Source organism: Epinephelus moara, chromosome 5 (assembly GCF_006386435.1).
Source record: "Epinephelus moara isolate mb chromosome 5, YSFRI_EMoa_1.0, whole genome shotgun sequence".
Lineage (NCBI taxonomy): Eukaryota > Metazoa > Chordata > Actinopteri > Perciformes > Serranidae > Epinephelus > Epinephelus moara.
In genome coordinates, this window is record NC_065510.1 from 23,726,087 (window position 1) to 23,750,606 (window position 24,520).

A 24,520-nucleotide genomic window follows, 5' to 3' on the forward strand; every position below is an offset into this window, starting at 1 on the left:
TTGTCCAGAACAGACTGAGAATTTACATAATATTAATGACAATAATAATACTAATAAAAATAATAATAATACATTTAAATATTATGTGAAATGGGCTCAAAAAGTACCACAGAGTTCAAACAGCACCATCAAAAGGTAAGATACCTTAATACTTGTAGCCTATTTATTACAGGGCTGATGTCCTAGATTATATTATGATTATATTATTATACAGGAGTGTCTCAAGTATTTACAGATGTTTTTGGCGGCAATAAAGGGACATAAAGTTGTTTTTAAATACAGGTAAGTCTTTGTTGGCTCATTAGCACCTCCAACTGGAACAGGTCACAATAACTTTACATATTAACACCATATGCTTGACTGTAGAGCTGCAGTGATTCATGGGTTGAAATTGTTATCAAAATCTGTTTTGATAACTTGATCAAATTATTAATAATTTGTAAAATATTCTCCAGTTTAATTGTAAACTCTTTGAAGTTCAAGTCTAATGTGAATAACAGTGAATACAATAAAATTAACAGTCTCACTGGTAAGGAATTATTTACTTTAGATTGCATATGCTGCAGAGTTTATCCCAAAACTTTAATTTTAGCATTAAAAAGCATAAGGAAATTGAGTGCCTGTCATGCTTGTATACTTGCACCCATATGTGGCTATATTGTGGTGCAATTTGTTAAATCATCTCCTGATATTGTTGGTGTTTGTAAGTGTTGTATAAGTGTCCGCCTCTGTGTTCACCACATCCAGCAGGTACTAAGTGGCCTGTTGTTTGTTACAGCTAGTTTAGGTAAAGTGCGTTTGTGTTGGCAGTGAAGGAATCTGAGGCCCAGTTTTATTTGGCCGAGGGCCTCGGGATCTGGTGGCCCAGTTCTTCTCACCTCCAGGCCTGCCAAATCTGGAGTAATCCTGCCTGTTTACACTCAAGACTGTGTGAACAATTAGACCCTTTACTGTGTTTGTAGAGGTTAACTATTGCACAGGATAATGTACTAAAACCAGCTACGGGCAGTTAATGCAGAAGGCAGGTTAATTCTCAGTCAGAATATTATTTATTTTTTATTACTGCTGTAGCCATTCTTGCTGTACAAAGCACTAACAGTAGAACTGGCACTTAAACTCTTTCACACAACACATGTTCATGAACATGACTGTGGCAGACTGATGTGAAACAAAAATATTACAGGAAATGCAAAACATTTCAAATTACATTTTAGGGATCTCATAGTCAAGTATTTTCATTTTAAATGTAGTATTTTGATGACATTATATATATGTAATTTATTCAATTTTTAAAAAAAACATTTCTAAGATTCCTCCGCATACCACTAGAGGGAACTCACGCACCACCAGTGGTACATCTACCATAGTTAACCAATGCCACATGAGAATGTGAGCGCTTAAATTTTTAGGAGCACCATAGATGTTGATTTTCTCTACTGTAAGAGCCAAAAACAAAACCAGTAACACCATTTACACACAAAATAATGGAAAGTGGTTTTTATTTTTCAGGAAAGCATTACACCAACCTCACAGTATCACTGCTTACAAAATAGTGATATAAAAAAGAAGCCAAATAGTGACGTAGGATACGACTTAAAAACTGGATTGTCAACCAGTGAAATATTTTAACAGCAAAAGTGATTTTAGCTGGTTTGCTGTAAACATTTACTCGCAAATGACCAGCACCTGGATTAGTACACAATCAAATTGTGCTTTGTCTGTTATAAATCACTCATTGCTGATCATTACGTACAAAAGTATGACTCACTGTTTCAAAACAGCTGACTGGAAATCATTTTTTAAGAAGTTAATAGCTGTAAGTATTAAAGCGAAGCGAAAATGCACCCTATTTTCCTTTTAAGCCTTAAAAACCATAAATACAAGATACAGCCTAGCATGAAATGTAAACTTGTGTTCAAGTATGAAAATGAAAAATGAAAACATTGTGCAAGTTAGATGGCTTTACTCATGCATGCTATGAAGCCTGACACTGACTTATATGAGAACTTTCACAGGCAACAGTTCATTCAAAGAAATCCATATTTAGAAAATGAAAAACATAAAAAAAAATGTAATTCTGGAAAAACCAACAAGATAGCTTGATGGATAATCCTGAATTTGCTACACAAAACTGTCGTTAAATTTACCTGCTGAGTGCAGCATCTTGGCTTCACACAGCTCATCACGTACTGTTTCAGTGAATAATTATTACTGGTTTCGCCGGTGTCGCTACATTGACTCAATAGCTAAAAAAAAGATAATGTATATGAAAAAACAACAGGCACAGAAATGACAGACATGATCCCTTAATTACAAACGTCTAAAATAAACTGCTGACTCATAAAACAATTGATGTAGAGCAGGAAGCTCATCTATGGTTTCATGATTAACAAATACAGAAGGTCAAACTTCCTATTAAACTGGCTCCCAAAATGTTTCCCTGAAATGTGTATTGTGTAAACAGAAAAGAGGCATTCACTGGTAGGAAACTGCGAGCTTGGAATTACAAGGTCGATCATGTTTTACCTTTAGATTCATTATTTTTCAATGTTGTTTTTTGTTTTTATTTCAAATTGACATTGTTTTAAAAAATAACCTTTATCAGGTTAAATGTTTAAGAGAAAATCCAGAATAATATTTCTGTAGGCGTAAACTTTTAATGCCTTATCTCAGAACTGTACTCCACACATAAAGCACCCTATAACGCCAAGCTTGTGAAAAGTGACACATCTACTCTCCCAGAAACATGTTAGCTGAGGTGTCAAGAGATATTCAGTCAGACAGTGTAACTAAAATAATTCACAAACACCAACTCGTACACATCTTCACGCCTTTCTCCCGCAGATGAAGGCTGTAGTCTTCTGATGACTTCAAGGAGAGAAATACATCTCTTTGGTCAGCATTGACACAATGCATGGGATCTGTTTCTTTGCATGAAAGCCTGGTGAATTAGAGACAGACTCAAACTCTACTGCCACCTTGTGGTTCACTCGTGTCATGATGTGCTGAAGCTCCACGTCTTTCCCATATTTGGTGATCATATCACACAGTGACTGCATGAACCAGGACCCGGTCATAGTGTTCCTCCATGAGTAGTAGCCTGTAGACAGAAGAGTGATTGAATAATGGGCATGTCAATACAATAAATAAAAAAGGGATTAATGAGTATACAGAAGGTACGGTGTTTGTGTGAGTATTAACCTGGAGCTGTGGAGAAGGCATAGAGAAAGTCAGCTTCTACAGGGATCTTGGTGATGCCATCTTCTACACTGTCTGTCTCAATGCCTGCATCCAGATCAGTGCCTCTGCAAGCCTACTCGATGTGCACACAAACAAAACGACACTTGGTTACACGTCACTTTAGCAAAGCTCAATGGAAGTCAGCGCAGGAAGGAGACTAGCTCTTACAATACCTGGATGAAGAAGAGTTTGGGTTTTCCCACCAGCGATCTGCAGCGATCGCCTCGAAAAAGTGACGTCAGGTACTTGAGCTCTACTGAACCATCCGTGCCAAAGAACACACCCTCGTCTCCATGACTCAACAGGACGCAGACGAACGAGGCATTGCAGCTGTGATCTTCCTTTGATGCTGAATAAACAGAAATGTACAGCATTTAATATATGTTTTGTGCAAGATGTTATAAAAAACAGCAGGTGAATTCTGAACTTACCAGAGATTAAAACCTGTTTCAACTGCTCAACTGACTGGTCGTTGTAAACCTTCACTTTATAACCCAGCTTCCCAAACACTTTCATAGCATTGGCTGCATCGACATCTGTTCCGTTTCGTTGATTCATGCCTTTAAATAACAAAGCAAAGACAATCTGGTTACTTGAACACAATGAAAACGCAACTACAAAAAATATTTTTAAAAAGGAACTAACATATTTCGCTTCCCCGTAAATAGATTTAACCATCAGCACACACTGTAGACAAGTTTGTTATAAATTGTAAAAGGCCCTGCACACCCACGATACCCGACACAAAGATGATTAATTGTTTTAGCCAGTGAGACTTCTATCACAAGTTTTCCCACAATACAATATTACATCGATGCTTTGGACAACGATACGATATTTGCCGATATCACAAAGTCTAGCACAATACAATTTTGATTAAATTCAGGTGCCTGCAATGTATATGACACTGTAACAATTAATACCCTCATTGTCTTCTTCTTGCTTAATTACCATAGTCTGGGTGGCAATAGGCAGCTATCACTGTTTGAATGTTTAGGAAGCAGGTGTGCTTGGATGGAAATGGCGACACAGACATGCCATGAGAATTTCAAATTAAAGGTGTATCTTAAAGATGACGTATTAGTACACCCCTAGTATGCGGGGTATTTTGTTTACGTGCCTCACAGGGCCATGGTTTCGGGTCGTTTTGTGGGCGACATTTCAATGAAGTGAAAACCACGCCCAACCTGCACACACCCGTACTGTGATGGTGGGACTTTGGAGTGCACCCTTTCTTGTCTGGTTACCTCACATAAGTTCCACATATCTTCAAACTAATTGGCCAGAAAAGGTGAAAACACCTACACAGGTGTAAATAATGAAATTATTGCTGGGTGAGTAGCATTGCTGTCAAACTGTCGTGGCTGATTAGGACACCTGAATAGTACGGAGCCATTGTAAGTTATTCGTTACACCTGTTCTTTCTCTTCTATGACGTGTTAAAGTGTCTGCTGGGAAAGAGGCAGTTCAATATATATAAGAGATCCCTAAGACAGGAGTGAACACCTCTTATTTAGGTACAGTAACTGTGGTCACCTTCCCTGCTTTTACACTAAATCTTATTGGCTCTGGCTCAAAATGCTGCAATATCCTGGAAACATGCATGGGAAATTACAGAGTTATGTCAAAGTGTACACATATCTACCATAACAGGAATCTTTTTCTTGGTTGAACAGGCTTAACCACTGCTGATGTTTATCCCACTAATATAATGTTCTTGCTCATGGAACATTGTTGACCAAGCAGTCATGTGTGTTTGGTTAGTCCTGCTATACGGGTTTGTCAAACACAAGTCTGACAGTAAAATGAGACGTTATACAGTAACGGTGATGCAGACAGAGCAGACTGAAGTTGCACTCGCTTGCATTGATATCCCAAGGTCTTCTCAGACAGATAATAGAGGCTCTTTCAATAACAGCATAGCAGCTTTTCAAGCTTACATTGCACGGTGCGACTAAAAAGTAGGCAAGGACTGAGGTCATACAGTCTCTCCAACTATTGTAGACAGCAGACATCTTTATATCCAAACAGAAGGACGCACTGGATAAACATGCCCTTATGGGTCCTGCTTTACAAAATGATTATGAGCATCAAAAGAACACACGTGACAAAGCTGTAATGGCTGTCCTTCTATATCCTGCCACGCTAAAAGAAGACTACCACAATATCCAAGGGACTGGGCCATTCAATAAATGTACAGACTTGACTTTCACATATACAGAATTCTCCACAGTGTTTATCAAACATGAAAGAGGAACTAATTAAACCATGGGTACACATGTGATGCCGGATCTTACAGTGTGTCATGCTGGTACCTGAACTTCCTGAAGAGCCACTGATGGCATGCTAGACCGGGAGTTATTGAATTATCTTATTAAATGTAATGATGCATACAAGGATTAGTACAACTGCCTGCTTGTTCTCATTCTCACTAAAGCCAGCGAAAGGCCTTCGACAGAGCTAACGTGAACATTTCATTAACTGGCATGGGATGCAGTTAAATTGGATCCATGGCAACACGAGTAAATTGGGTCCCTGAGCACACAGCCTCACGAAGGTGTGGATGCCAGATGATTGATCTGCTCTGTTGTACACTGAGATGTCCATTTCTGTAAAGAACTTTTGTGGGGCTCACACTTATCATCAGTCCTGCTGATGATGCAGTCGGACAGACAAACCTGCCCAACACAAACTTGTCACCAGACAGAGGAAAAGTGAGCCCCACTGATTAGAGATCTCATCGTGAAATTCAAGGTAATCAAGCAATTGCCGATTGACCAACTGCACATAAGTGGCATCCCCTCACAATTAAAGGCAGATCCATGAGTGACATCTAAAGAAGGAGTCCCCCTCACTCAGCTTTCTGACAGGGATGTCCTCACACCAAAGTAATCTACTATAACTGAGGGACCAAGTAGAGATGCCTGTGTGCGAACTGGAAACAACACTACACGGATACCAAAGGCACCTTTACAGCCAGCTAACCTCTTAGTGCTAATGAAATATTTAATGGTGTACATCTGAGCCAAGAGAACCATTAACCCTGGACTAACTTCTTGGTTTAGTCTAGATCAGTGGTTTCCAACTGGTGGGTCCCAGTCCAAAAATGGGTCGTGGGTCCATTCTGAATGGACGGCAAGTGACTCCCGAATGTGTCACGCCTGTAGAAAACACATTTTATTTTAAAGAACAGTGAATTTCCAGCACAGAGCTTTTATTTTTTAATTGCTGTTTCCTGCTGTAGAGTGATTGACTAACAAAAAAGCGATTTGAGAGAGCCAGAAAACAAGCTCAACGACATGGCCAAATGCAAGTATGACCCTAAATGTATTAAACTTTGTGAACCTTGACCTGGACCTGGACCTGTTGGGAACCACTGGTCTAGATTATTTAAGCTTTTCAAAATGGCACAATTTGAAATCTCAGTGAATCTTTTTTTGGACTGCAGGAAAATACCACCAAACCTGTCATCAAGAGAGAACGACTGGGGAAACCAAGTCATTATCTTTATTACACTGTAACTATAAATTACTTTTTTTTAATGTGAAATTGGTGTATAAACTGTGACAAGTAACAAGTGCCTATAGTGAGAAAAGTTATTTTGTCAGATTAGAGACCAAAAACCCAAGGGTATTTACTATTTAAATTACAGTGATACTGAGAAAAGAATGGCATGTAAATATTCACCTTAAAGTTCATGTAACCACCTGATACTTATCTTTACTTAAAATTATTTACTTAAACATTTCTGCTACAGAGTTTCAGCACTAAGTAGAGCATTAGAGATTAAATCTGAACCAGGCTCTGTATCAAATATGACCTTTTACATAGGTGATATGTGAGGTGAGGATCTACAAGTAATTATTTTCATTATCTTCTCACTATTACTACAAATTAATATTTGGATAATACATTTATGTACAAAATAAAGGAAATAACAAGTCCCTATCATGAGAACCTAATCCTTACTTTGTCTGCCTAGAGTCTAAAACCCAAGGTTATTTACCATTTAGATTACACTCATACAAAGAGATGCAAAGCAAATAATTATTCACATGTTGAGTAGCTGGTACCACCAGAGTCTACTGTACTAAAGTAATAACTTTACGTTAATGATATTCAGCACTACAAAAATTCAATTTAAACCTAGTTTAACAAGTATTTAGAGCAGTTTAATTTTGACTTTATGTCATATACGCTGACCAAAAAAACAGAAAGACCAAAATACAGACCTGTTTTCCTGTCAAAGTTCTTGTTGTTGATGATGATGCACTGGCCGATGCTGGGGAAATTCAGACTGTATCTGAAGCTGTGTGCGCTGGGCTTGGCGTCCACGTCCATGGGAGCAGAGGCAGACGAAGACGACCCTGACCTGAGGGACAACAACACCATAAAACACTCCATAATCTTTAAATCAACAGCAATGCACACAAAAGAAACCGCTAATCCAAGGTGAGGAGGAGGAGGAGGCATTTAAAGTGAGCAGTCTTTAAACCTGCAGCACTGCTTCATATAACGTTATGACATGAATAACACAGTGCTAAAACAATTTGTAGACACACAAACAAAAGCTAATATTTCATTAATAACTAGCGGGTGAAGTTTTATGTTAGTTACAGGATAGAGGGGGGTTTGGGATATTAACAAAGACGAACAGCTTCCTCACCATTGTTGTTCAGGACAACAATGAGCTGCTACAAATAAAAATAGCTAACTTAATAACTAGCTAACTAAGCTAAATTAACCGTGACTTACCATTGTCCGTCGCTACTCTTTGCGTCTGTGGAGTCTTCTCCAGGTCCGTTAACCGACATATTCCTAATTTAGTAAATTAACCACACAGTAACACAGTGAATTTACACACCCTATATGGTAAACAGATAACCCAGCACAGCTAATGCTAATGCTAATGCTAGCGCAGGGAGATGTGAGGATGTACCCTGGCTAGCTAGTAAACAAAGATGCTGATGTCATGCAGAGAGACGCGCTCGTTTTAAACCCCCACGCCTGCCGTGTGAAGGGGCGAGTCAGGCCCAAACTCTCCCTCGTGAGGGGCGGAGCTAGTGTTTTCTTTTTCTTTTTTCTTTTCTTGTAAATACAGAGGTAAAATTTGGATCATACACACGCGAGGAGATGTATGTATATTTTCAGATTGTTTGAATTTTTACATTGTACTTATTCAATATAAACAGTCTCTAAACACACCACCCCAGCCCTCACACTGAGGTCAAAATGCTGTACCAAAACCTTCACCACACTGATAGGAATAACAATTCTATATGAAATGTACTGGCCTTAAGTTAGTCAAATAAAAATGTAATAAATGTAAATATTTAAATATGATAAAATACTGGAATTAGCCTGGATAATACCTGCTGTTTTAGAGTTTCAATTTAGGACTGTAAACTCCCCCACACTGCAAAATCCCCCAAAATTCCCAGAGAAGAGACAGTCCTGCTTCTGATATTACTCATAATCCCTCTCTATATCTATCTATCTATCTATCTTGCTCCTGAACTCAATCATTAATTTCTCTTATAAATAAATATTTAATGTAAACCTAGAGTCATCTAATGTTCATGAGATGTAGCCTAATGATCACTAAAAATGTCTCACAAAGATGTTATACCGTTCTAAGGGTTTGGCAGGTTATTTTTGGTTCCCAGAAAATGAAACTCTGACTAATCTAAAACCTTAATAGTTACAGATGCTACTTTCTACTTCCACTTTACTACACCTCTACATAAATTTGACTGTTAGTTACTAAGTAGGCCTATGTTTCAAATAAGGTCCCTCCTCACAAAACACACAATCAGTTTATAAATTATGATCCCTTGTTATAGACCAAAACTGTACAAAAGAATAAAGTCAGTCAGCTAAAGCATGCGTATTTTAGTCAGTCATTTTCAAAATATTTTTAGTTTGATATTTAAGTACACTTAGCTAATAGTACTTCTACTAGTACTAATACTTTCTCACATTACTTTACTTAAATATAATCGTAGATGCAGAACTTCTGCTAGTAATATGGTATTTTTACATACGTCATGGCACATTGCATTCTGTGTAGTGGTGGCCATTTTACATTCATTCATTCATTTTCAACCATAAGTACACATTGACGACAAACACAAATCAACAGAGAAGAAAACATGAATGGACCAGGTGAAGATCAAGTGCAACATTTCTTACTGATAGAAGCTGAACAAAGACGCACAGAAGGCTACTTCTTTCCTACCTTGTCTGTGTGAGCTCTCACACACTGGAGCAGTGGATGGGTGCAGGTCCTGCAGATTTTCAGATCTCTTTGTGTCACCACTCTAAACTCAACATAACTTCTTCTTCCAAGACATTTAGTCATTTGGTCAGGTTGTCTTTCATTTAGGCCACAGTTTGGTTGTTAACGTTCACTAAGTCTGCTTTCCAACCAGCACACTGCTGTTGCTACAGTGAACCTGCTCCCAAGCCATGGGTAACCAGTTCCTGTTGCCAACTGGAGTGTGCACTCTGCACACACATGGCTAGCATAGCAGAGTCTTGTACACATGTTGGAGCTCTCCTGTTTAAAGTTGAAGTAGCAGTGTGGACATTGGGGATTAAGACAGTCACTGACTTTCCAGCCTACTGGATGATGCCTGGTAGTATGGACGAGGTCCAAGCACAGGTGGGCTTTGAGATTGAGTGTTCCTCTGGTGCAGCAAAGACAAAGGCGTTTGACAAGTCCATCAGTGGAGAGTGAGGATGGTCAGGGACATGGACTTGTCTTGGTTGCAACATGACCCCAAAACCCACACATGCAAACTTGTCAGCACAACAAGGCTGTTTTTCTTTATGTAATGGACTAATACCATCATTATGCAGACCCTGTTGCCACTCTTACTAAAGCAATGGATCTGAATACTTTATATGATGACAATAAGTTAGCTACCACATGTGATTTAACAGGGGCTTTTTTCACAGATGACATTTTGATGTCACAATAGGAAAAGCTGCTTCAGTTTAAGGGACCTAGTGGTGTGCATGCTGACTCACTTGTTGTCTTAATTACCTCCCACAAATGTTTTTTTTCTCCAAGTATAGCCAGTCTCTTAGTATATCCATTACACTACATTACACTCACTACATTTTTCCAGCTCTGTGTTTGTAAAATGATCTCTGTCAGCTGCAGGGTGTGGCAGTCTGAAACCTGAGTTAACTACACAGATGGAGCTGTACATTTCTAAAACAAAACTATCTTTTCAAATCATTTACATTTTTCAGCATTTTTATGCTGCTTAGCTTGGTAAAATAAAAACCACCAAAGGTAAGCACTTCATTCAGTCTTTAATATTGACAACCTCTAACACAATCCTGTTTAAAAAACACTGCATTGAAGGACAGAAAAGGTGTGAGTTAGTACATATGTACATTTTAACTAAGGTACATATGTTTGCATTTAGCGAATTGATGGTTTAGGAAAAGTTTTCACAACAAACTCACAAAATGACAAACTCCTCAGTCGCCAACATCACAAGCTGACTGTAAAATCATAAAGGGCATGACAGATAATGGATGTATGTAAGTGCAAGAGCAGAATTGTGGGAAGCTGTGGCGTTGTGTACAGTGACAGCTCATAACAGGAAACAATAAAGGGATGAAAAAGGTAGAAACTTAAGAAAAAAATCAGATGCACATGAAAAGATGGAGCTACGCAATTAAGAGCAGTGGCTAAAAATCAATATATATATATATATATGTTGAAAAAGACAAGACAGACAGAAACATGTAATTTAAAACACACACACTCTTCATCATGTGTTTAAATGATGTATGAAAACAACAGTAAATCATAGTAAGAGATGGTTCAGACTAAAACAAATTAATGTCATTTAAAATAAAGCCAGCCTGGCCGGTCGAGGGTGACTCAGTGTACACTGAGCTTAGACAAAATGCATCCAGTTTTGAGTAAACAATGACGTAAAAGAAAACAAAAGTGCATAACTGCCATTAGATTCTCTATCAATACCAGTTAATATTACAATTACTTTAATATATTTACACAGAAATATTTGCAATGTTGTTTTGTGATTCATTTTCAGTGTTCTCCTTTTTAAGTACACTTGAATATAAAATGAATTTTCGATTTTTCACCAGCCACACAGTCCTTTCACTCGTATGACAGAGAACGACAAACACAATGACAGAATTTTTTTGCAGCGTTCACACATTTCATGTTGTGCCACATGTATACACATTGAGGCACTCTTATTGCTGTCTGTTAAAAAACTACACTCACAACACACGACAACTAAACTATCCTACGTCAAGATTAAAGCTATGATCAAGAACTTTTGAAGGAAACCAGGAAGACAAAACACACAAATCAGTGAGCCAGCAGAAATCAGCACGCAGCTCGGCTCTGCTGCACTTACAATTAATCTCAACTGTTCGAAAGCCTCAACATTTACTTTGAAAGCAGAGTTTAAATGGTGGATACACATTGTTTTAAAGAGGGCACAAACTTAATACATGAAATTACTGCAATTTGTGTGCTTGGGTGAAGAATCAAAATAGAGTTTTATCTTTAACAGAAGGATTAGTCTCAATCTCATACACTATGATCAATCTAATGAGGCGCTTGCTCTCAATAACCTGGTCAACAGCTACACTCTTTTAATAGCAACTTAACATTCTGTTTTAGTTTGAGCATGCCCCCTTTAGAAATTGGAAAAAAAACCCCGCATCCTCTGCCCCCCTTTTATGTCGGGGGAGCTTGACATTGCCTCATAGGTCAGGGTCATGGTGTCCCACAAAACATATTTTTACAGGGTTTCTGTGGGTCTAAAGAACAAAGTTATAAGATTTACTTTGTAAAAATGGAAAAACTTCTGTTGTAATGACGACTATAGAATGGTACCAACTTACTCAAAATAGGTGGATTTGGTCTTAAGTTACTTTGAACTGCTGAAGGGAAAAGGTTATGGGAAAAAAAGGCAGTTTCTAAATGTTTTCGTCCCCATTGCCATTAGTATTTCTATACATCATATTTTCATTGGTGCTTATACAAATTTGACATTACCTTTTCAATTCATGGTTTTCAATGTGGTATCATATTAACTTAAGAACATATTTTCTATTAAACTAAATGTACTACACATAGAAATGTAATTTTTCCGCAATACAAAAAAGAATAGAAAAATCACTACATTTAATTCTTATATAGTGAAAAAAAGGTTAAAAATTGTAACTATATGTGAAGAAGAAGACTGCAGTTATTTGTTAAGATGGCCAAACCACACATGACTGGGCCAAAATCTGAGGAGCAGCTAAACTATGGAGTGTTTTCATGCTGCTCAATGTATCTTACACAGGGTTGGGGGATATCAGGGGGAAAAAAAAAATCACAAAAGATTGTGAAATGGACTAGTGGAGTACAAAAACTAAAAAAAAGGCTAATGTGTAGATATAGTATACATCTGGAGTTCATTTATGGGAATAAAGTAGCACCACAAATTACTATAAATGTAAAGGCAAACTCTGCATCATGTCTTGGTGTTGGTGATACTTTTTAATTTATACCAGCCCAAAGATAATAACTGAAATACGCCATTAATTACTTATTTTAAAAACAGCATTTATCTTTTCTGTCAGAACCACTGAAGGCCATGCATCTCTGCATGTGTGTGGTCTGAAACTGGTATAATGAATATTTCCTGTGTGAACTATTAAAAACGCCGTGTTGGGGAAGCTGCAATAAACTCATTGCAGAAGTAGTCATAATCAGGAGTGCACAACACAACAAACACATAGATTACATGTTAGGTAGTAGCTCTCGATCTCTAAGCAACTCTTGTATATTGTAAGATGTCATCTGCTTCTGATAGTAGTGCTTTTAAAGTAAATGCATTGTGACATCACCAGAAAAACCTGCTGCCAAATGCAACTCATAGGCTGTACTAAAGAACCCTGGACTGAGGACAGGTAGTGGACAAAGACAAACATCAGTGTTTGAGAGGCAGTGAGAGGGGATTCTGAACACTAATCAGCTGCAATGAGCATTGCATCTACGTTGAAGGGTGAGGTCCAGATGCCCATAACCCTGAGCAAATTACTGCTGGAAAAGGGGAGCCGAGTAAGGTGATCAGTTGAAGCTACGGACACTGCAGACAGGTCGATGTCAGGCTTGATTCCCCCCTTTAGCTGATGTGAGGTTTGTACACCACAGAGGAAGACAGGCCGACTCGGTGGGGGGTTAGAAGATGTCAGGGCACATGTCCCAGCTGCCTTGGTCCTTCGCCTCCCAGTAACCGCCCTTGTAGATGTGCAAGGTCTCTCCGGAATCGGGGTCGTCAAACTTCTCAAACCACAGTGCTTGGTAGTTGTCTGGATGGGCGCCTAAAGGAAAAGAAACAATCTTTTACAGAGAGGAAGCTTCAGAAGGACCTGAGGTGAGGGTTAAGAAGCCACTGAGCCATGTCAACACATCATGCTTATATGAAGCGGACATGCTCTCAGATGGTTGACGAAGTGATAGTTAATGTTTCAGATGGCGTCGTCTTCAGATGCACCTTACTCAAACCAACCAAATATGTTTTCAGTTTGGTTTTGGTTGTTTGTTTGTTTGCTCGTCTGTCAGCAGGATTACAGAAAAAGATACTGACCCAAATTTCATAAAAGTCGATGGAAAGCTGTAGCGTGGGCCAAGGAAGACCCCACTACATTTTAGAGCAGATCACAATCACAGGGCGGATACACGAATCATTTTTCACTTTTGCCAACAGTGCGAGACAAGAGGTTTGTCCTCTCTGGTTGCCCTTCTAATTATGATTACGATTACTCAATGAAGTCGCCAATTTGCTCCTGTGCCATATGAAGAAAGATTCAGCCTCACAACCAATGCCCACACTACACAGGATCACAGTATACTGAGCAACGACAGACAAAATGCTACTCTAAAATATTCAAGTTCTACGTTTGTGCCAATTCTACAGTGAGCTACAGTCCTCTATAAGGTTCCCTAAAGCCTACCAACACAAACCTAGATAACAAGACTAACTAAAACAGGGGATAACAAAGAGCAACACTGTTGTGACTTGCTTTTGACTTGAGCTCCATGAGGACCTTCACTGCCTTCCACTGAGAGAGAGCAAGTTGCAAAGGACGTAAAGAGGAAATGGTGAACAGAGGGGCTCTTCAACTAAATTGAATTACTGGAAAATGTGAAATAATTGCACTGTATGCATTATGCTATGATCAGAATACTTGCTTTGATAAGGGGAGAGTGTTGGTCCATAAGGGGCTGAAAATAGAAGAATTGAGGATGAATCTTTGAGAGTTAAGACATAAAGGTTTGGGTATGATCTGAAGATGGATGACACAAAGAAAGACAGTGAATGAAATGTAAGAGGCTACTTGCATGCGACGGGTGTGAGAGGGGGAGAGTCCTCTGTGTCAGCTTAACACCAGCACAAAAAACAAGGATGTGAATCCACAACTCAAACAAAATCCAAATGCCACACAAATTTCTTGTTTATGTTCATTTTAGAAGTGCTGTGGGTAGCATTTCAAGCAGAATAGGCTCTTAAAATATATATTTTGACAGCTAAATGATAAACAATTTTAAACTCTAACTCATATATCATCTGGTGTCACAAAGAGGACCTCTTTTTCTTGCTATCTTTGGCGGCACTCAACTGCCCTTTTCCCATTTGTGCTGTAAAGAAATATTTTTTTTTAGCCATAAACAGGTGATATTTAATTCAATCTAACTTGGTGGCAGTGTGGAGGCTGATACAAGCTACAGATTTTCTTGGTGATGGTGTCAGTTGTTAAAGGGAATTCAAGTTACTGACAAATGGTAAAAAAATGTAGTGATGTTGAGTAATATATAACCTGTCATCATGACACTTGTAGCTCCGCCCACCATAAAAAAGAACAGTTGTAAATGCCAAGTGAGAGAATCTTGAGCATCTTGTTCTGAACAGCACGTGACAAAAAGCAAGTTATCGACACATAGTAAGTGTAGTGAAAACAAGCCTATCAACTTCCCATGGATAAATGGATATATATGGTTCATTTTGCTGCCACTGCTTTGATAAAATGCTACTCAAAGCACCTTTAAAATGACATATCACGGTAAGCTGTGAAGTGATACTTGCTTTCATCAGAAACCTCATTTGCTTCTGTGCCAGTCTCCACGGCATCAGCTAAATGGAACAAAAATGGATGAAGGGATGGTAATAGTGTTTGAGAGATGATGTAGAAAACATGTGGTACCTTCCTATTAAAAACATATTGTTTATGTGTTTTGGCATCTAGAGTTAAAGCTGGGGTAGGCAGTTCCATAATAACCTTCAGCATATTGTAATTCAAGTGGTCTGAAAGAACAAAAAACTTCTGCACCTCCTCTTGGCTTTCTTTTCAAGTGTTCTTATTGGCTGTTCAACAAATGCAGATGTGCATGCACCTCCCTTCAGATGGTGAAGCCTAATTCAATGGTGGAGAATCTTGCAGAGAAAGCTGCTATTCTAGCATTGGCAACATCTGCCCACACTGTAAAGCACCCCAAAACAGGAAGACTGACTTATAAAAAACAGAGTGTGAAAGAGAATCAGTAAATGAAACACAAAAGGTGTCAATATTGTGGCACGTTTCAGAAATAGAGAGAAAATGCATCCAATAGTTTAGCCTTCTGGTAATCGTAGCCAAAAGCTCTGCTGCGGCTAATTTAAGTTCATGTTTATGTAGCTAGCTAAAACCTCGAGTCACAGTATGTCATCTCAAAAAGCTTAGAAGGCTCACAAGTTTGCAAAGAAAACAGGACGGCATCGGAATCAGAATCGCGATCAAGATGATTGAAATGAATGGCTACTACTCATACAGGATACTGTATAACACCTGTGTGCATAAACTGTGCTTGTCTGGTGGGAGGAGCTCAGGACAGAGAGGGGAGAGCTGCAGGAGGAGGGCATATTTTCATATTCCTGGGGCTTTCTCTGCCTCTTCCACAAAACTGCCTACCCCAGCTTTAATGCAGCTTCTATCAAGGGTGGGGAAAGGCTAAGAGAAGAGTACTTGCTTTTCAAGGGTGAATCATTGACTGAATCCTCGCAGACAGCTTAGAGTTGAGACAGAGACAGGCAGACAAGGTATTTCAAGACAGACAAAGTGGGCAGAAGATGAATGGACAGAAAAACATTGAACAGAAACACCAGACAGAGAGATTAACTCCAAAACAAACTTCATTCTCTTTTACCTTCCTCAGGTGAGCTGGCTGCTTTAACAGCCTCCCTCTCCCTCTCTCGGCGGACAGAGCGCTGTTTCTCTTCTATCCTCTGCTTCTCCGCGTTGGCCTCATCCCAACGGCCGTCCTCCATTAACCTCTGGTCAGGACGTCGCCGACTGTCCGTTGGCGCCACTCCCTCTTCAGGTTCATTGAGTGTCAAGGCCAGTGAGGAGAAGAAGTACATGTTTTCTGCTCCCTCCCTAAAGTCACCACCATAAAAGATTAGGGTCACAACAACTTACAAGGTGTACACACTGTCCCACTTTCAATTTTCTCAGCACCAGCAATCTTCTTTAAAGCAGAAACTCACGGTAAGGGGTTCTTTCTCCAGATTTCTTTGGCTTTGAGGGTCTGATAGACAGTCCTCTGTTTGCCCTCAGTGCCGTTCTCGCCTTTACTGCTCTGCATTATCCTAGAAAACTCCATCTTCTCATCCCAGGTTCCTGACAGCACATAATGGGCCTTCCCATCCTTATCTGTTACTACTCCTGTTACCTGACGGACAAACACAGCTCACAGTTAAAGAGTGGAATCAAAGAGCCCACAGTGGGCAGTACAGGAATTCACATTCAACTTACAGTTAGTGGACACCCTGTTAGCTGAAATCTAATGCAGTTAAATACAGCAGCTCTGCTAAATTCTACCTCCATTACATTTACAATGTTCACTTTTTGATTGACATTGTGGGAAATGTGTAAATTCAATTACACATGAATATTAGAGACACCTCTTAGTATACTGCAGTCTCTGATCTCAATGCTGCAAGTAGACTTAATGGTAGAAAATTGTACTGGATTGCACCTAATAAAGTGGCAAATGGGTGTATTTTGTTTATTTGGTGTTAACTAGAAGCAGAAAGCCATATCCACTACACTGAAAATAATTTATCAACATTATTTCTATCAATTAAAATTCAAATTTAAAGCTACAGTTTATAAAAATAAGTTATTTGCTGAAACTGTCACTATATTCACACAGAATTACACAAGACAGATACTGCGAAAAAACAAAATGTCCCTCTGCCTCCTCCTAGTGCTCTTAGTGGCAGTTGCAAGTGTCGAGAAGTCTCCAACGCAACCATGTCAATCACTGCTCAGGAACTGTGGTCAAACTGTCAAACTAGGCAGCGTCGATCAAGTATGAATCAAGATTCTGTTACTACATTGCCTATTTCTTACCTCACATGTATTCAGAAACATATTTTAGTGTACTGTTTAGCTGTAAACTGAGAAAGTCTGTGACCTGGCCAGTGGGCAGAGCTTTGTTTTGGCTTGACTGTTTGCAACATGACGGCTGGGTCACAAACTTTCTCACTGAGGATATGAAGCTTAATTTAATATATGAAAGATTCTTTAAAGTTTTAAACACATGCAATACGTTTTATATGATTAACAACAACAATGTATAGAAAAGCGAATCACCTTTCTTGGTACATCTCTGGAGAAGTAGCTGTAGGGAGCAAACTTGAGGTGGCAGCGATCTCCTGTCTTGTGGTTCACCACATCTATCTCCCCTGACTGGAAGGGGACAAAGTGTTTTGTTGCTGAAGCATTAAATTATAAACCTTTAAAGTAATAAGCAAAGTGTTCTATAAAGACATCTATGTCATTTATTTATCCCTGAGTAGTTAGCTGTAAGGGTTTGTCAGCTTTAAATATACCTGGTCAATCCATAATTTTCCAACGATGATGTTGTGTACTGTTGTAGTCACTTTCTTCCAAGAGTAGTGATTGTTGCTCTTGTCAAATAAACACTGGATAGAACCTGAGACAGAGAGGGAATAAAGTTAGACCTGGTGGCAGTGGTCATTTTTAGCTTGCTAATCCAAGTATTATTTTAAATATAAGAAAGTGTGCTGCTCAGACTTGCTATTTGGTCTGCACACACACTCACCTAAAGGCATGATGGAGAGATATTTTCCTCTAAACTTGCTTGCCAGAGTAATTTCTTGTCTGAGGGTCCAGCCCTTCTCAGACATGGCGTGGTGAGCTGCAGCAGGCGGGTGGTGACTCACCTGAGAAGACGCGAGTTAATTGAAGAGAGAGGAGAATTACAATTATGTGATGGCTTAAGACAATTAAAGTAATTAAATGTGCTTGCATAATCATCCTTCAAGCATGTTTATTTTCGCAGTGTGCTTTCGTCATACCTGTTCACAGAGGGAGCGGTAGCCACATTCGTTTAGCCGATCAAGCTCAAAGGTTTCTCCCAGCAGGGGATTGAAGGGTTTCCCTGTACGGTGGACAGTGGTGGAGTAGGAAGAGACTGTGAAAGCAGCCACATAACACATCTGCTCCAGAGAGCTCTGACATTTAGCAGCCTTATCCAGCAGCTCGTAGTACTCCAGGTCTTCGGATAGACGTTGCAGCATTGAGATGGGCTCGTTGAAATTCACCTAGAGGGTACAAAATCGCAGAGGGAAGTTTGATTTCTGATTCCTCTCACACGGAAAAGCCACCTGGATACCAACAAGAGAACAGGTTTCTTACAGGCATTGGTATCTTTGAGAGCTCCTTTCCAATACAGTTCTTCATGATGCTCCACAGATTGAGGTAATAGTTGGGCTTGTCCGGGATACGAGTCCGTCTTTGTCTGACTGGTTCTAGCTCAAGAGGCTGTGGAGACTCTGGATTGGACGCCAAAGACAGTTCATCAAACTGGAAGAGGAGGAAAAAAGAGCCTTGAGGGTCACATGACTGTGGAGGTGTTGACAACCAGAAAGGACAAGTCAACAAATCAGAGCCTGCTCACACAAAACAAACTTAACGTACATTTACCGACTGATCGTCCATTCCAGTCTCACTACTGATCCCACTGACGTTGCTGCCAGATCTCCTGGTGGACAGATAAACAAGGAAGCATGACATTTAAAACAAAACAGCACACAAGGAGAGAAACTGGTAGGGAGTGATACGTCACTTTGACGTCAGCAAGATATGTGACCCATGACCAGATAATCATGGTTTATAAAAATGCAGCTCAGACGTTTCATATATAACCAGGACATGTAGATGCACATCAGACCCTGAACATGAGTTGCTCTGTTTGTCTTTACTAGTAGAGAATCCAGATCATCCGTCCAGCTCTTTCTATATTTCCTCATCACAAGCCATGCAGAGAAATGTCTGCACCTGTTTGATCGTGCACGGAATGGTTTTATTTCCAAAACAAACAAAAAAAAAGCTGGAGTGTTTACAGTCTCTGAAAAAACGGGACAGATGGTTCTACTGATAACATCCACAAATTATGACGATGGAAATGCAAAAAATGCTAATTAAATATATAATTCTAATATGTTACCAAACTGAACTGGACTGCTTGGTGGAAATGAGGCTTTGTGGACTAAACCAGGGGTCTTTCTAACAGGATCCCACCGCAAATACTCTTGTACTACACATATAGTACACTGCAGTGACGTTTGAAAAAGACAGACAGTTAATAACCTGTGATATTTGGGGTCAGCAGGGACAGTAATAAACTCTGCTGGGTCTTCCATAGCATCAAAGAACTCATTGTCATCATCCTCGTCACTGGCGTCACCTTTTCCTGAACCACCACCTGAGGTGAAGAGAAACAGTGGAAGAATAAATGAGGCTCAATTGGCCTCGGTTGACTGGTGCAGGTACGTGACATCAAGGGTCCAAAGGTGGAGGAAGTTCAGCCGGGGATATTAAGAGCCTTACCTTTGTTACCTAAGGCAGGATTGCTGAATGACGGGGGGAGGACCGTAGCTCCTCTGAAAGCTCTTTCCAAGTGATTGTGCTGTTTGGCCAGCTGCTCCAGAGTCTCCTCCAGCCGTATCCTCTGGTCTCTTTCAACCTGTAAGGCCTTCTGCCAGCGCTTACTGTGGCTCTGGGCCAGGGAGAGGAAGTCTCTACATGCCTTGGGGAGCACGCAAAAACAAAAACAGTTTTTCAGGAAAGGAGTCAACAACAATGTTGTGCCTTCCTCAGAAATCAACACCTGGGTAACTTACATTAATCATAGCATTAGAGGTGATTCTGAACAGTGTGGCTCTTTCGGTAACTTGTCTCATCTTTTCCCCCATGTCCCCTCCCACACGAAGCCCCTCCAGTTCTGACAAGGACCTGTGTGTGAGGAATAAAGGAATGAATAGAGGAACAAATAAAAATTACAATGACCCTTTGTTCTTTGGACAATATTGTTTCACTCTACCTTTGGAGGGCAGAACCATGCTTGACAATAAGATCATTACAGGTGTTGAGGTCCTCCACCTTGCTGCTGAGTGTGCGTAATGTGGACTGGACTTCTGAGTTACGGCAACTTCCACCCTGTCCTGAGGTGGGGGGCACCGCAGGACATTCGTCACCCGAGTCATCTGAGGAACAAAAACAAAAAGATTTAAATACTTTCCACAAAGAGAAAGACACACATACTGTATGATGCTGGCATTGGTGCTGCTGTGTAAGATGTTTTAATATTCTTTCTCCTGCATTCTGCGACATATTTGTTATCCCTCTCACCAGATTCAGCCTGCATGCGAACAGCCTTTGCCTTGGCGAGCTCCAGAGCAGTGATCCATCGCTGGCGCTCTACTTCCGAGCTGGCCTTCAAATGGTAGGTCTGCGCCCCTCCATTGGAAATGACAAAATTGCACGAGTCCTCCACAGCAATATTGGCTGTGGCCAAGTTGATGGTGCCTCGGCATGTGTGACCCATCTCTGCCTGGGTCCTGGAGACAAACAGAATGAAAGACGGTCAGATGCAGAGTTTCTAATTCACCATAGGGCAATTAAACAACAATATATTTGCTTGACATTGATATTTTAAGTACTAATTTAGGTGTACTGAGCAAAATGAAAACACAAATCTATTCTCTATCAACCTCCCCACCGGCACACTTTCAACACACATTATCAAAGTTAGTAACACCCCTTGTTTGCCATGCCCCTTCCCCTTAGGTACCACCTTAGCTTCCTGTTGAGCCAGGAAAAACCCTGTAAATTCATTACATATTAAAAATTCAGCCATATACATGTAACATACCTGTAGTAAGACAAGAGTCCATTACTCAGAACAAACCAGCGTCTCTGGTAACCCTTAATGTAGTTAGTCCATTTGAAGAGCCAACCCTTGTACGTGTCTCCAGGGGTTGGAGTTGGGGGCTTAGGCTCCGACATCACGTCAACCTGTGGTTTCACTGGGTGAAGTTATAGCTAGTTGGGGGGAAAAAACAAGGTTTACATTGACATTTAATTGCTGGACACATGACAACTCACTCTGCCTAATGAACATAGACTGTATGCACAAACTAGTCTTACAGACCCTAGCATCACAGAGTAAATTGGCTTGTAAATGTCCCCACCTACATGAGGTATTCCCAAAACAATAAAGGGAGGAAAGAAAATACAAACCATAGGATAAGGTAAACCACAACCAGGACAATTTATTTTTTTTAATTATTGGAAATTGTGCTTGTTTTCTGTTTAACCTGGATCGTGACATCCTATGTTCTAATTGGAAATGTTATTATGGACTAGATGGGATCTGTTTCTATGTGAGAGTGTACTGTATTCTGTGGAAAAGTCAATAAAAAGCATAAAAGGGAAAAAGGGCTTGTAAATGTCAACACATTTAGATTCATTGGCTCCTTGTGTCATCCTATTGTGACATAAATGCACTTATCATGAGTTAAACTGGGCATAATGATGTGCTAGTATAACTCTCTGGTTCTTTAGAAGTGTGTTAACATCAATAAATGCTAATTATGCAAAAATCATTAAGTAATTCCAGCCTGCGGAAGAAAACATTGAATCAACACACAAATACTACCCTCTCAGTGTTGGCTGCAATTAGTTGAATTTACAGTAACGTTATATGAATGAAGGCTGGTTGCTCGTTGTAACAGCTGTGAACAAGCCACTACTCGATGATTAGCACATTAAACTCTGTTTCTATAATGTCACTGTGATAATTTGCAGCTTAGATTCAACGTTAACTTGCTATCTGCAAACTACAACCAATGGTTCAGCGCTGACATGACTCCTAAAATAATCTGTTTAGCTAACGTTACTGCAATGTAACGGCAACTCTATAACACTAAGGAAAAAAACGCTCAGTCACGATAACAATCATTATAATCCATCGGTTATTTTCCAGGATGACATGTTAGCGTAAAGTAACCACAGCCCGGATCATGTGAGGTGATTCAAGGAACCAGAAGCCAATTCCAAACATCAAAGCTACTTAAAACAGTGTTCGTCACTAAGCTCGCTGCTAGCTACCCAGGAGAGGAAGCTGTCAAACAGCCTGACACGTCTCAGACGATGCTAGCGATCATATTTCAGCTCTCTCAGCGTTTCTTTGTCCGATGTTTTGAGTGACATTTAGACGTGACTATATTTCCGTGACGCTGATCCTTACCGTGCAAGCCTTTAGCTGTTATAGGTGTGCATGTCGTGTTGGTTGAGGCGACGTTAGCTCGCTGGTGTTAGCTTTGCTAACTACTTTCATGGATGGAGGACAGCTACTTTGCTACAGGTTCTTCTTCTTCGCCTTCTTCTCTGAGGTTTTACGGTAGTTGGCAGTCGTGACGTCGCATTACTGCCCCCCTCTGGTGATGGTCTTCACTGCACATAACTGTACATCTGTTTATTCTTATTCTTTATTCTTTTGATGTAAATATTGTAATAACCATTATGGCACAATACATTTTTTTATGTCTGAATGTAGCACATTGCACATATTTTGTATATTTGTACACACTGACAGTCTTAAAACATATAACTTTATATATTAACATAATTCTACTTCATACTCCTATTCTTACTTCTGATAATCCTCTATCCTTTCACTATTTCAATTCAGACCGACTGTAACGAATCACAATTTCCCCTCAGGGATCAGTAAAGTATTTCTGATTCTGAATGTCCCCTTTCAAGTCATGCAGCTTGTATAGTGTCTCTCATAAAACCAGACAGCCACGTTGAACCATCCACACTCTCATAACCTTTATACACTGGCATCTACTTGTCCTGTTTAATTGTGCAACAAGCACTTGTGTATATTTTCTGCATGTTAGTAGAATGTGCTCCACTGTCTTTTCCCTTCTTTTCCCATAATATTTCAGTTATTGTTGCTTTTTTCTGTTATTATCCGCCTTTTCTTAACATACCTACTTTACTTTGGGATTGAGTTTTGTTACGTGATTCCAATATTGTCTATTTATTTTGTGCTTTATAAATAAATTTGCCTCGCTCTTGATGTCCTTTTGCTTATTTCCACCTGGTAACTGGGAATCACAGCCGCAGACCCTGTCACATCTGTTTGTGCATCCTTTGATCCATCAGTAAAAATCTGTACATACTCTAACTATAGAAATGTTGTTACTGTGCCTAATCTTAAACAGTTCCAGATTAACACATGAATAGTCTAATACCCAGACAGGTCTAATAGGCCATACCACAACTGAAGAGAGCTCATAAAACTGAAAAGGACACCCTGCAGCTGATCACCAGCCACTGTCATGTGTCCCTCAACAAACCTTCATAAGGCTGCCATCTGCAAGAAGTATGAAATTCCACTCTATTTTTAGACAGTATCTAATGTAATCAATTGTGGAATGTTTTACATAACATGGGGTTATGTTTCTCTAATTTTCCATTAACTGCTGGCCAACAGTTATGTTATTGAATGTAATTCATAAAACATGACCATCAGCCCACTTCCGGTGAAAAAGTATCTTATTAGTGTAACTTTTAGGATGACACTACAGCAGTGGAAACTGTTATCTGATTTTAAAATATAACTACACCATGTGAAATTCCACAAGGCTTTTTCAGTGTTGTTTTTTATATTGTTTACTGTCATTTTAGCTCTTTTGTAAACCACATTCAACTTAAAACAGGGTGTCTACACACACTTTAATTTGATGCTTTTAAAGTCATTTTCAGCATTTTTTTAACCAACTGTTTACCAGACTGATTTTTTGACAAATAATCTTCTTATTTAAGCATTGCAGGTAAGCAGTATATATGTGCTCCCATGCAGAGGTAA

General features: G+C 39.6%; 2 protein-coding genes across 3 annotated transcripts; both read right to left on the reverse strand.

Moving 5' to 3' along the window:
• Positions 1-1,482: 1,482 nt before the first annotated feature.
• casp3a (caspase 3, apoptosis-related cysteine peptidase a) lies at positions 1,483-8,229 on the reverse strand. Its single transcript, XM_050044924.1, has 6 exons — positions 7,996-8,229; positions 7,473-7,612; positions 3,672-3,800; positions 3,414-3,589; positions 3,202-3,313; positions 1,483-3,100 (listed from the first exon to the last, which is right to left on the reverse strand). Exons 1-6 carry the CDS (start codon positions 8,052-8,054, stop codon positions 2,871-2,873), a joined length of 846 nt encoding a protein of 281 aa, XP_049900881.1. The 5' UTR covers positions 8,055-8,229; the 3' UTR covers positions 1,483-2,870.
• A 2,315-nt stretch (positions 8,230-10,544) lies between these two features.
• On the reverse strand, positions 10,545-23,045 carry LOC126390551 (oxysterol-binding protein 1-like). 2 transcript variants are annotated; one of them, XM_050044918.1, is made up of 18 exons: positions 22,889-23,045; positions 21,512-21,681; positions 20,989-21,197; positions 20,681-20,843; positions 20,481-20,592; positions 20,188-20,386; positions 19,948-20,062; positions 19,276-19,339; positions 18,994-19,161; positions 18,654-18,899; positions 18,398-18,518; positions 18,165-18,268; positions 17,926-18,021; positions 16,815-16,999; positions 16,475-16,704; positions 16,298-16,336; positions 15,378-15,425; positions 10,545-13,614 (listed from the first exon to the last, which is right to left on the reverse strand). In XM_050044918.1, exons 2-18 carry the CDS (start codon positions 21,643-21,645, stop codon positions 13,472-13,474), a joined length of 2,376 nt encoding a protein of 791 aa, XP_049900875.1. In that variant the 5' UTR covers positions 21,646-21,681; positions 22,889-23,045; the 3' UTR covers positions 10,545-13,471. The 2 variants fall into 2 exon arrangements, with proteins under 2 accessions (XP_049900875.1, XP_049900876.1); XM_050044919.1 differs by lacking the exons at positions 15,378-15,425; positions 16,298-16,336.
• Positions 23,046-24,520: the final 1,475 nt, after the last annotated feature.